Below are 13,966 nucleotides of genomic sequence, written 5' to 3' on the forward strand. Positions count from 1 at the left end.
ATTTGTAACACTTAATCCAATAACCCACACCCCCAAAACCGTAGGATACTGAGTCCAACTGTAGACCCTAAACACCAATGCGTATCCCTAAAACTCTATGGTGGTGAAGCACCTAAACACTAACTGAAACCCTCAAACCAGAGACCAGCTAAACTATTCCAAATTTTCCCATTCAGCATGGCTCAGTTACCACAGAGTGGGAGAACTGCTTTATTGGGTGTCTGATGAAACAGCTGGTAGGAATTTCTAAAATTACACACACAGATTTCCAGCTTACAAAATAAAAACACTTCTGTTTTCCTGACCACCAAACCATCATCTCTCAAACCATTCATTGTGTCATCACCTCAGGTGATGTCCCACCCACAGTGTCCAACCTCATTGTTTCCCCAACCCACTCTGCCCATTTCTATATCCTTCCCCAACTCCACAAACCTGACTGCTCTGGCTAACCCATTGTCTTTGCCTGCTCCTGCCTCACTGAACTTATCTCCACTTACCTCGATTCTGTTTAGTCACCCCTGGTCCAGGAACTCCCCAACTACATCTGGGACACCACCAATGCCCTTCAGCTCCTCAAAGACTTACAATTCCCTGGTCCCCAACACCTTATCTTCACTATGGGCATCCAATCCCTCTATATTCGTATCGCCCACGCACATGGCCTAAAAGACCTCCGCAGCCTCCTCTCCCACAGGCCCAACTAGTCCCCCTCTACCGACACCTTCTTCTGCTTAACAAAACTCAGCCTTACCCTTAACAACTTCTCCTCTAATCCCTCCCACTTCCAACAGACTAAGGGGGTGGTCACAGGCGGCCACATGGGCCCAAGTTATGCCTACCTCTTTGTACTTTATGTGGAACAATTCCTTTTCGGCTGTTACACTGGCACTATCCCCCACCTCTGCATCGATAACTGTATTGGCGCTGCCTTATGCACCCATGAGGAGCTTAAACAGTTCATTAACTTCACTAACACCTTTCCAACCTCAAATTCGCCTGGACCATCTCAGATACCTCCCTCTTCTTCCCGGATCTCTCCGTCTCCATCTGTGGTGACAGCTTCGAAACTGACATCTATTTCAAGCCCACTGACTCCCACAGCTATCTGGACTACACCTCCTCTCACCCATCCTCCGGCAAAAATGCGATTCCCCCAGTCCCAATTCCTCCACCTTCTGCTGCATCTGGTCCCAAGATGGGGCATTCCACTCCCGCACATTCCAGATGTCGTCCTATTTCAAGGGCTGTAATTTTCCCCCTCTCCGGTCATCAAAAATGCCCTCAACTGCATATCTTGCATTTCCTGCACATCTGCCCTCAGACCCTTCCTCGTAACAAAAACAAAGACAGAATCCCCCTTGTCTTCACATATCACCCCACCAACACCCACATCCAACATATCATTCTCCATCACCTGCAATCTGACCCCACAACCGAAGATATATTTCCCTCCTCACCCCATCTGCCTTTCGTAGGGACCGCTCTCTCCGTGACTCTCTCTTCTGCTCCACACTCTCCACAAGCCCCACCACGCACGGCACCTTGCCCTGCAATCACAGGAAGTGTTACACCTACCCTACACCTTGCCGCTCACCTTCAATCAAGGCCCAAAACAAACCTTCCACATCGGGCAGGGGTTCATCTGTACATCTGTCAACTTAGTCTACTGTATCTGCTGCTCCCAATGTGGTATCCTCTACATCGGTGAGACCAAGCATAGACTCGGAGACCGTTTCGTAGAACATCTGCTCTCTGTACACGACAAATGACAATACCTTCTGGTTGCCAACTATTTTAACTCTCCCTCCAGAGTGACATGTCCATCCTGGATCTCCTCCAGTGTCACAATGACACTACCCACAAATTGGAGGAACAACACCTCACATTCCACCTCAGGAGCCTACAGCCCGATGGCCTAAACATGGAATTCACCAGTTTTAAAATCGCCTCATCCCCAGCCTCACCCATAACCAACCTTCCCTCTTCTTCCCACGTCCTTGACCTGACACAATGTCTATCTTCTCTCCCACCTATCCACCCCACCCATCCCACTGACCAATCGCCACCTGCACTCACCTATTACCATCCCACCTACCTTCCCCATCCTCACACCTCCTCTCTCTATTTATTTCTGAGCTCCCTTCCCCCTCCCCATTTCTGAAGAAGGGTCCTGATCCAAAACATCAACTTTCCTGGACTGCTGTGTTCCTCCAGCTCCACACTGTGTTGCCCCAGGTTTTCATGTGTGATAATGATTTGAACATTAATTCAGAATGCTTACCGAGCAGAGAAGCTAGAATCGGTCCACAGACTGGATCAGACATTAAAGCCTGTTTTTCATAGTATTTGCTGAAAAGAATAGAATGATAATGAAAGTATTTATATCTGAGAAATTCAAGCAGTGCTGCATTCAAGACAGAAAGACCTAGAAATGAGCTGGAGACCCAGTCCCAATGCAGCACACATTGCTGGCATCATCAATTGCTCATGGCACGATCATATCAAATGGCAATACCAACTGGAACTGGCAAGCTACCTGCATGTCATTGTACTGAAGACAGTTCACTGGCTGCAGAGGGTAAAGAGTGAAGCGATTTGACTGGGATGGCAGTCAAGCTGCTCAGAGTGAGAGCTGAAGAGTGCTCTTCTTGACTCAACATTCAATTAAATAAAAATGCTTGAACTTACCTCTGGCAACATGACCTCAGGAATGGGGGTGGGTGGAGGGGTGCGCAGTGTACTTAAAGAGGGCTGGTTTGACAACTGTCAACAAATTTTTCGACCAGTCTCATTAAACAGACACAAGGGTGCAATTAGTGTAGGCAACTGGTTCAATGCCATTCTTATGTAGGCCCCCTTGTCAATTAGGGAGTCTCCTAACTACTATATCATCACTGACACAGGCTTTGCGTGCACTATGCCACAAGGAAAATGCAACAGAAATTCTACGCCAAAATGTTCAAAAACATACAAATAAATGAGGTGAAGCATAACAACATAGATGGAAATGAATGGCTGTCCACACATTGAAATCCAATTCACTGCATCATTAACTTTAATGGTGCACTGGTTCATGACATCGAGGATGTAGGTCTGTGGTTTTAAATTCAATCTCAGCTTCTTGTTTGCTGTTCAAGATAAACATGCCTATATTCATTACCTGAGGTGTTTGTCAGGGTTCCAGTAGATACACAGGTGATTTGGTGAGGCTGGGCAGGTTCTACTGCAAATAGGATAGAATACCACAGCCATTTGGTATTGGATGAGTTGCTGTCTCAGGATTCTCTCTCAATGCATTGTCTCTCTCTCTGTCTCTAGGGCGCTTGCTTATGAGACAGGTGTAATGTATTTTTTAGTTGGCTGTTCCAGGTACAGCCAATCCTGAGTAAGATTCACCCAGGAATTAGAATCAATATTAAAATTCTCATATGAAATCTTTTATATTATTGTAGAGCTTCTTTTACCTTCCATGAAAGTGTCCCTCAATTTCAAGCACTCCACAGAAGTTTAACTCTGGTTTTTATTCTCGCACATCTCAGGCACACTGACTACAATTCACTTGTGACAGTCTAAGTATGGTATGGCTGTTTGGTATACCAGCTCAGGTAAACACCTCAGTGGTTGTCCTACCACCTGATCTTCAGTAGCTTCCAGTAGTAGATCAATTCAGAATGATTGGGCTTCTTAGCAAGATGCTGGTCACTGTCCAAACCTGATGTATACAGTAGATGGATAGATTGGTTGCACTCAAATCAGTTTGGAGGCAGATCTCCTCCCCTTCAACCCTCAAACCAATGTTAAAATTCTCCTGAAGGCTACAATCATTTTGACAGTTCTTCTACATGTCTCACCATCAATGTAAGCTCCTTGAGCGAGTTGGCTGCCAAGTGAACATATCTACTGTTGACAGGTTGTGGTCACGAACTGGAAACTTGAAGCTTCATGTGGGGCTTTCCTGGAACAACCACTACATTATTTCAGTTTTCTTTAAGCTTCATAACATCCATGTTCTCTACAGATGAAACAACAGGTCCTGCCACATTGCATGTCCAAATCTGAATCAACAGATATGGGCCGAAATTGGCAAACAGGAAATTCTGAAGTATGTCTTTGGGGATGTTAGATTTTTCCTGGAACCCTTTTGATTGGGCAGCAAAACTTGATTTGGATGTCAGGATCAGAAGGCATTAATGAAGAAATGCATGAAGAGGAATGGTGCCAGCATGTAGTCCTGTTTAACTCCATTGTTCCATTGTTGAAGGGAAATGAATGAGAAGACTGACTATTGTCTAGGAACATTGGCATGGTGTCATGAAACTGTCAATCGTTGTGATGAATTCGCAAGGTGTCTGAGTTTCTCCATTACTTTCCAAAGGTTCTCAAAACTGACTGTGTCAAAGGTCTTGGTCAGTTAACAAACATGCTTCATGTCAATGATTTCTTGGACTTTTCTGAAAGCACATCGACTCCTTGGCAGCAGATCCTGGTCAAGATATTGCTTTACATGGTTTGGAAGGATTCTGCTGAAAATTTCACCAGTGATCTTTTTCTGTTTGTCACAAGATTTGAGAGTTTCTTTCTGTTTATATAAGCAGAGACATCTTTATGCGATGGGTTACTTGTTCCCAAATAGGCAGTGTTCAGTGACTTTCTTGACTTGGCAATGACCTCCAGCCATGTCTTCCACATGAGATCCAGCTGAGTAGTGAAGAGACAGAAACTAGGCATATCCTTGGGCAACTAATCCAAATAATTTAATCCATCTTCCCAAGGCTGGTACCACCAGCATTGGTAAGTAATTGGAGCAGCACAGCTGGTTAGCCTAATGATCTGGGACACAGTGGGAAGGCGTAGACCCAAGATAGGCACAAAAGAAGCAAATAAAATCAAAATGACTGCAGGTTATTAGCACATAATTTGACTATTCTTAACCTTCAGACACAAAAGAAATTCTATGCAGGATTTTCTTTTTCTTTATTCAGTCACAGAGCGAGGGCATTTCTGGCTAGGCAGCATTTATTGCCCATCTCTAATTGCCCAGAGGGCAGCTCAGAGTCAAACATATTGCTGTGGTCTGGAGTCACATGTAGGCCAGACCAGGTAAGGATGGCAGTTTCCTTCCCTAAAGGACATTAGTGAACCAAATGGATTTTTCTGACGATCAACAATGGATTCACAGTTTATAAAAGAGCCCTAATTCCAAATACTTAATGAATTCAAATTCCACCAGCTGCCATGGCAGGATTCGAACCCGGGACCCCACAACATTATCCTAGTCTCTGGATTAACAGTCCCGCGATAATACCACTAGGCTATTGCCTCCCCACAATGATGATTGTGCATTGTCTCATAATTGGACTAATAATCTTTACAAAATGTTTCCATGCGATAAATGACCTTTCTTGCAACATTTTGGAAAAGGGAGAGAAAAAAAGAAGTAACCTGGTGGTGGTTGAAAAAATTCTGCAAGAACAGACTGGGAACTAGGCTAGAGTTACGCTGCCTTGACTGACATGAGGGCACCGTCAAGGTTCCACCTTCCCAACCTTGTCCCTTGCCTGAGGTGTGGTGACTCTAAGGTTAAACCAATCATCTCTCTCTATGACAGCACAGCTGTTTGATCCTCTGGAACTATAGCAACTTTACCTTTACCTCTTGTAGATAGATAATTTTCACTGAAAGAAGAAAGGTATTTGACTCATCAGAACAGAATCACAAGAAAGGCAAATTTCATTTCCACCCCCCCCCCTCAATTTGTGCTTGTGTTCCCAAGAATTTTTGAGGGTCAAGCTGGGGGATAGGAAGGAATGTCCAAGACTGTCCACATACTGGCTTCCTGATTTTATCTGCACTTTTGTAGGGAAGCATTGAGAGAAACACAAGGTTTTTCCAAAGGGAGGCAGGGAATATCAATGTGCATACAGGCTGTGCCACTCTTAGGACCCACCTGTAGGCTTACCAGAGGTGGTGAAAGGTGTGGAGTACACCTTTCTCAAAAAACCAAAAACACAAAAAGAATAGGTTTTCACCTAACACAGGTAAAGAGGCCCAATACTGATCTACAAACCCAAAAAGCACTTTACACACTTATAAACCAAGAAACATTATATTCACATTTCTGACATTTAAATACCTCGATACATTCCAATCCAGTTAACCCCTGGCAAGTTTAATATAAAAAGAAATTACCTTCAGAAATTTTTTTTGTTTTAATTAACGCTAAATTCTTTTGTCTTTAAAACCCTCAAAAAATGCAATAATTTGGTGATGATTCAACATGGACGAACATGGAACCTTGATTAGAGAATGAAAGGTTTCCTGGATATTTGGAGACTGCATCTTTCCTTTCTACCGTATAGATTATGGCTTCAACATATCAAAATAAAGATGGCACAGTGGAAAAGCGCCACACGGCCTCACTGCATCAGGGACCCTGGTTCAATCTCAGCCTTGCGTGACTGCCTGTGTGATGTTCTCCCGTGCCTGTGTGTATTTCTCCAGGTGCTCTGGTTTCCTTCCATCGTCCAAAGATGTGCAGTTTAGGTGGATTAGCCATGGTAAAGTTACCCATAGCATCCAGGGATGTGCAGGCTAAGTGGGTTAGCCATGGGAAATGTGGGATTACAGGGACAGGAAGAGAGTGGGTCTGGTTGGATGTTCTTGGAAGGCTGGCGTAGACCATCTGGAAGCAGCGTATTGTTGAAATTAAATGCCAACATCGCAACTCTGTCCACTTCCAATACACTTGACCTTTTACTCTGAAGCTAAATGCAAGTCTTCGCTTGGATAATCAAAGTCAGGTAGCAATTTAATCTGGTGGATCAGGAACACTGAGTTTGCAAAAATCAGTTAACACTTAATTAAGCTTTAGCTGGCTGAAGCAAAGAAAACCAAGCTCAATTCTCATGAAAATTTGAGACTAATCTCAATTCCATTTGCGTCTAATCAAATTTAATCATCAAATCTTATGTACAGTGGAAAAGAATCACAGTTTTAAATGAGTCAAAGTTGGGTAAATATGACTGAGGGACAGATCAAGGATGATCCAGTTGTAAGGAAGAAAAATATTCCTGATGCCGAATGGCATCCTCCTGATCCCATATTAATGCTGTTTCAGGGACCAATTTTTCTGCATCAGCTCTAGGTGATGGCTCCAGTAATGGTCAGTCTGAGATGAACAAATATATTGGACATCTGCCCACCACCCATTAGAATCTTACCTAGAGTTATCAACAATGTATTGAACAATTTTATCCAAGACCTTCTCAAACAAGGCTGTGCGGACCCAAATGTGTTTGATAGCTTGAGGTGTAAGAACTGGGCTCTTGGATACTGATCCCTGCCTCTTTAGAGAGTCCTGATCATTCGAATGGTTTTTCCTGCCAATAGAAATGCACATGTAAGAGTTTGAAAGGAATCACTCAGTATATTCACATAAAATAAATTGCTCTGAGTATTACCACACTTTTTGAATATATTACAATTTTTGAGTGGCTTAGGTACATACATAGATCAGTCCAAATTGCATCCTATTTACATGAACCTAAATTTATACAATCTTCGTATGAATACCTCATTTCAAATCTTGTAGTTTATCACTATTTTCCAGTTATTTATTTCACAAACAAACATCCTTAAAGCCAGGTGATAGCCCTCCTTATTTGTTCAGTTTAATGTGATTAGTCCATCGTTTACTGTGTAGAGAGAGCATTCCTCAGTAATGTAAAACACTGTATGCGTCATTCTGTAAGTGCATGAGGGATTTGTACTGATGCTTTTTGAGCTGGATGTTGGTTATAACTATTTAACAAGGAGCACTCTCACCAACCGACCATTGGACAAGTGCAGTACGCTGTAATATTTCGTCTCTGACAAATTGGTTGATTCAAACTCTTGTGATGGGCAAGTGAGTCCTACACACCAGAAATACCTGACTTACCCGATCCCAACATAACTGATCAACTATTCTCAGTTGGGTTAGAAGTGAACAGGTTACAATTTGCGACTCATGGCTGTGGTTGATGAAAGAGGAATGTCAAAGATACAAAACAATTAGGAAGGCTAATGGAATGACAGTCTAACTCTAACTGTAAAGTCAATCACAAGAAAGAAATTTTCCTACTGCTTTACAAAATTCAGGTTAGATCATATAGAGAATACTATGCACAGTCCAAGGTATTGTAACTCAGGAAATTACATTGACCTGAGATGGATTGTAGCATAAATTCAGCAGAATGTTATCAGACCTATTAAGGGTTGGATTAAGAGGAGACAGTACAAACGTTAAGTTTGAAATCTTTGGAATGCAAAAAGCAAGGGCATGACTTAACTGAGATCTTAAGATTTTCCAAAGAACTGATAGAAGGGAATTTGTGGGCACCCTATAGGATAAGAGAGCACAACCTTTAAATTAGAGCCAAGGTCTTCCAGAGAAAGATTAGGAAGAACTTCATGCAAGGGGTGATAGAGACATGGAACTTGCTCCCTAAAATTCAGTAAGTTCCTCCTGCAGAATGTGGGAGGTAAGGGTCACCACTAGTGTCCCTGCTGACTACATTTGCGGGAAGGGCACCCAACTCCAGCTCCTTGAAAACCGCGTTAGGGAACTGGAGCTGGATGAACTTTGGATCATTCGGGAGGCAGAGGGGGTTATTGAGAGGAGTTACAGGGAGGCAGTCACTCCTCAAGTACAGGAAAAAGGCAGATGGGTTACGGTCAGGGGACGGAAAGGGAACCGGCAGGCAGTGCAGGGATCCCCTGTGGCCATTCCCCTCAACAATAAGTATACCATTTTGGATACTGTTGGGGGGGGGGACTTACCAGGGGAAAGCAGTGGGGCACAGGTCTCTGGCACAGAGTCTGTCCCTGCTGCTCAGAAGGGAAGGGGCAAGAGGAGCAGAGCATTAGTCATTGGGGACTCCATAGTTAGGGGGACAGATAGGAGGTTCTGTGGGGACAAGAGAGACTCACGGTTGGTGTGTTGCCTCCCAGGAGCCAGGGTGCGTGATGTCTCTGATCATGTTTTTGGGATCCTTAAGGGGGAGGGGGAGCAGCCCCAAGTCATGGTCCACATTGGCACCAACGACATAGGTAGGAAGAGAGACGGGGATTTAAGGCAGAAATTCAGGGAGCTAGGATGGAAGCTGAGAGCTAGGACGAACAGAGTTGTTGTCTCTGGTTTGTTGCCCATGCCACGTGCTAGTGAGGCGAGGAATAGGGAGAGAGAGGAGTTGAACATGTGGCTACAGGGATGGTGCAGGAGGGTGGGTTTTGGATTCTTGGATAACTGGGGCTGTTTCTGGGGTAGGTGGGACCTCTACAAACAAGATGGTCTTCACCTGAACCAAAGGGGTACCGATATCCTGGGGGGGAAATTTGCTAAGGCTGTTCGGGTGGGTTTAAACTAATTCAGCAGGGGGATGGGCACCAAAATTGTAGTTCGACTGTAGAAAATGTTGAGAGTAGGGTGGTCCGAAGTAAAGTTTCAGGGAAGCAAGATGGCACCAGCAAGCAAGAAGTTGGATTGAAGTATGTCTACTTCAATGCCAGGAGCATCCGGAATAAGGTGGGTGAACTTGCAGCATGGGTTGGTACCTGGGAGTTCGATGTTGTGGCCATTTCGGAGACATGGATAGAGCAGGGACAGGAATGGTTGTTGCAGGTTCCGGGATTTAGATGTTTCAGTAAGAACAGAGAAGATGGTAAAGGGGGGTGGAGGTGTGGCATTGTTGGTCAAGGACAGTATTACAGTTGCAGAAAGGTTGTTTGGGGACTCGTCAACTGAGGTAGTAAGGGCTGAGGTTAGAAACAGGAAAGTAGAGGTCACCCTGTTGGGAGTTTTCTATAGGCCTCCGAATAGTTCCAGAGATGTAGAGGAAAGGATAGCAAAGATGATTCTCAATAGGAGTAAGAGAGACAGGGTAGTTGTCATGGGGGACTTCAACTTTCCAGATATTGACTGGGAACACTATAGTTCGAGTACTATAGATGGGCCAGTTTTTGTCCAGAGTGTGCAGGAGGGCTTCCTGACACAGTATGTAGATAGGCCAACAAGGGGCGAAGCCACATTAGATTTGGTACTGGGTAATGAGCCTGGCCAGGTGTTAGATTTGGAAGTAGGTGAGCACTTTGGTGACAGCTATCACAATTCTGTTATGTTTACTTTAGTGATGGAAAGGGATAGATGTATGCCACTGGGCAAGAGTTATAGCTGGGGGAAAGGCAATTACGATGAGATTAGGCAAGATTTAGGGAGCATAGAATGGGGAAGGAAACTGCAGGGAATGGGCACATTAGAAATGTGGAGCTTATTCAAGGAAAAGCTCCTGTGTGTCCTAGATAAGTATGTACCTGTCAGGCAGGGAGGAAGCTGTAGAGCGCCGGAGTCGTGGTTTATGAAGGAGGTGGAACCTCTGGTCAAGAGGAAGAAGAAGGCTTATGTTAGGATGAGATGTGAAGGCTCAGTCAGGGCACTTGAGGGCTACAAGGTAGCCCGGAAAGACCTAAAGAGAGAGCTCAGAAGAGCCAGGAGGAGACATGAGAAGTTGTTGGCGGATAGGATCAGGGTAAACCCTAAGGCTTTCTATTGGTATTTAAGGAATAAAAGAATGACGAAAGTAAGATTAGGCCCAATCAAGGATAGTAGTGGTAAGTTGTGTGTGGAGTCAGATGAGATAGGGGAAGCGCTAAAATGAATATTTTTCAACAGTATTCACTACAGAATACGACAATGTTGCCGAGGAGAATACTGAGATACAGGCTACTAGACTAGGTGGGATTGAGGTTCACACAGAAGAGGTATTAGAAATCCTTCAGAAAGTGAAGATAGATAAGTCCCCTGGGCTGGATGGGATTTATCCTCGGATCCTCTGGGAAGCCAGGGAGGAGATTGCCGAGCCTTTGGCATTGATCTTTAACTCGTCATTGTCTACAGGAATAGCGCCAGATGACTGGAGGATAGCAAATGTGGTTCCCCTGTTCAAGAAGGGGAGTAGAGACAACCCTGGTAATTATAGGCCAGTGAGCCTTATCTCAGTTGTTGGTAAAGTGTTGGAAAAGGTTATAAGGGATAGGATTTATAATCATCTAGAAAAGACTAAATTGATTCGGGATATTCAGCACGGTTTTGTGAAGGGAAGGTCGTGCCTCACAAAACTTATTGAGTTCTTCGAGAAGGTGACCAGACAGGTAGATGAGAGTAAACCGGTTGATGTGGTGTATATGGATTTCAGCAAGGCATTCGATAAGGTTCCCCACAATAGGCTATTGTACAAAATGTGGAGGAATGGGATTGTGGGAGATATAGCAGTTTGGATCGGAAATTGGCTTGCTGAAAGAAGACAGAGGGTGGTAGTTGATGGGAAATGTTCATCCTGGAGACCAGTTACTAGAGGTGTACCGCAAGGGTCGGTGTTGGGTCCACTGCTGTTTGCCATTTTTATAAATGACTTGGATGAGGGCGTAGAAGGATGGGTTAGTAAATTTGCAGACGACACTAAGGTCAGTGGAGTTGTGGATAGTGGGATAGTGACGAAGGATGCTGTAGGTTGCAGAGAGACATAGATAAGCTGCACAGCTGGGCTGAGAGGTGGCAAATGGAGTTTAATGCAGATAAGTGTGAGGTGATGCACTTTGGTAGGAGTAACCGGAAGGCAAAGTACTGGGCTAATGGTAAGATTCTTAGCAGTGTAGATGAGCAGAGAGATCTCGGTGTCCATGTACACAGATCCTTGAAAGTTGTCACCCAGGTGGACAGGGCTGTTAAGAAGGCGTACAGTATTTTAGCTTTTAGTAATAGAGGGATTGAGTTCCGGAACCAAGAGGTTATGGTGAAGCTGTACAAAACTCTGGTGCGTCTGCTCTTGGAGTATTGTGTACAGTTCTGGTCACCGCATTATATGAAGGATGTGGAAGCTTTGCAAAGGGTGCAGAGGAGATTTACTAGGATGTTGCCTGGTATGGAGGGAAGGTCTTACGAGGAAAGGCTGAGGGACTTGAGGCTGTTTTCATTACAGAGAAGAAGGTTGAGAGGTGACTTAATTGAAACATATAAAATAATCAGAGGGCTAGATAGGGTGAATAGGGAGAGCCTTTTTCCTAGGATGGTGACGGCGAGCACGAGGGGGCATAGCTTTAAATTTGAGGGGTGAAAGATACAGGACAGATGTCAGAGGTAGTTTCTTTACTCAGAGCGTAGTAAGGGAATGGAATGCTTTGCCTGCAACGGTAGTAGATTCGCCAACTTTAGGGTCATTTAAGTTGTCATTGGACAAGCATATGGACGTACATGGAATAGTGTAGGTTAGATGGGCTTGAGATTGGTATGACAGGTCGGCACAACATCGAGGGCCGAAGGGCCTGTACTGTGCTGTAATGTTCTATGTTCTATGAGTGCTATTAATAGGTTTTTGCTAGACAAGTGTATAAAAGGATATGACGCCGAAACAGGTGGAAGGAGTTAATAAGCACATCTCGAGGGGCTGAAATGATCTAGTCCTGTTCCTATGTTCTATTCCTGATTGCTACCCAGTGCTTCCTGCTGGACATGGTCTGCACGGACCTCAGATACACAGGTGGACAAGTCTTGCTGTGATGTTCTCTGTGAGGAGTGATGGACAGACAATGGTCACTGTCCACGATTACACAAAGATTAGTATGGATTAATAAGTGTTATACTTTCCCATGGCACAATGCTTTGATAAGAGGAAATAATAAAATTACTTATTGCATCCAGCTATATTGAGAGAATTGTGCAAGATGCTGACAGATATCACAGATAATTAAACAAAAAATTTCAGAACAACAATCTAAAATTTAATATTTAAAGCTTCAACTCATTTAAATTATATTTTTATTTGCAAATTTGGCATAATTTTTTGTTATTAAATTATAATTAGGTGAAAATGAATAAAGTGAGGGGATATTATTTCTGCACATATTGTGTGGGAATACTGCAGTAAGATGGATAAAACCAAGGTTAGAGTCCAAGTGACTTACGTCGATCTTCATTCCAGTGGCAACATTCCTTACAACACTGACCTCTCAAGGATAATTGCTGATACTCTCAGATGGTCTTTATTCACATCACATAGCAATTTAAACCATGTAAACATGCTATCTTCCTATTTCCCCCACCTGATGATATAATATTTGGATGATTCAATTAGTGAAACTAAATTCGACTTCGGCAAAACGCCTTTCCTGCAGTGTCTCCTTGGAATCCAAACTGAGATGGGTCTTTGTATGTGATCACACTTAATCATACAGATCCACTTACTTGCTATCCACCTGTTGCAGTAATTCTTGAACTTTCTTGCACAAATCTCCAGCTACTTGATAGGCTTTGCCAATTTTTGTAAAAAGTGCAGCTACTTTGTCACTCCGCAGAAATCCAGCAGCTCGGCGCTTCAGCATGTAGAGCAGGCATGCCTCCACGACAGCTAGAAGAGGAAGAAAGGAGGCGTTAGTCATCCAGAGAAGCTTTAAAATTCATAATCGAAGAGGTTACTTTGTCAAGAAAGAGAATATTTTCTTCCTTTTGTTTCCAATAAGTTAAATATATTTCCAGAAACTTTCATTTGTTAGATTTCCTGTGCTCAGAGGGAATGCCCCAGAAGGCAGTGAATTTATTTAGCAGATTCTTTGAAGGTCCTTGCTTCAAATTGAAAAATCCAGGTCATTGTTACCACATGTAAGGTCTTGCATAGTATTGCTCCTGCGAGGCAGATGGTGCACTGTTTCATACGAATAGCGTACCACATTAATATATCGAAGTACAGTTCTGCTGTAAAAATGTAGTGGTGTTCCACAAAATCTAACTATTATTTGGTGCAATCATAACACAATTGCTCCTGAAACTGTGACCCATCTCTGGGGTAGGGGAGGGGAGATGCAAAATTATAGGATGCAAGAAGAAAGATGACCAAGTCTCATTCTGAGGTGACAGAGGGTGGAGATATTCTGA

At 43.7% G+C, this 13,966-nt stretch overlaps 1 protein-coding gene across 2 annotated transcripts in view; it reads right to left on the reverse strand.

The window, feature by feature from the left end:
* The window catches only part of sgsm2 (small G protein signaling modulator 2), a 209,223-nt gene that overhangs the window by 56,214 nt on the left and 139,043 nt on the right, over positions 1–13,966 (reverse strand). For both annotated transcript variants that reach the window (XM_048557494.2, XM_048557492.2), the window contains exons 3-5: positions 13,280–13,442; positions 7,224–7,382; positions 2,285–2,352 (exon numbers count right to left, since the gene is read on the reverse strand). In XM_048557494.2, coding sequence (XP_048413451.1) covers positions 2,285–2,352; positions 7,224–7,382; positions 13,280–13,442 — 390 coding nt within the window. The remainder of the gene's footprint in view (positions 1–2,284; positions 2,353–7,223; positions 7,383–13,279; positions 13,443–13,966) is intronic.

Source organism: Stegostoma tigrinum, chromosome 27, assembly GCF_030684315.1.
Source record: "Stegostoma tigrinum isolate sSteTig4 chromosome 27, sSteTig4.hap1, whole genome shotgun sequence".
In the NCBI taxonomy this organism is placed as follows: Eukaryota; Metazoa; Chordata; class Chondrichthyes; order Orectolobiformes; family Stegostomatidae; genus Stegostoma; species Stegostoma tigrinum.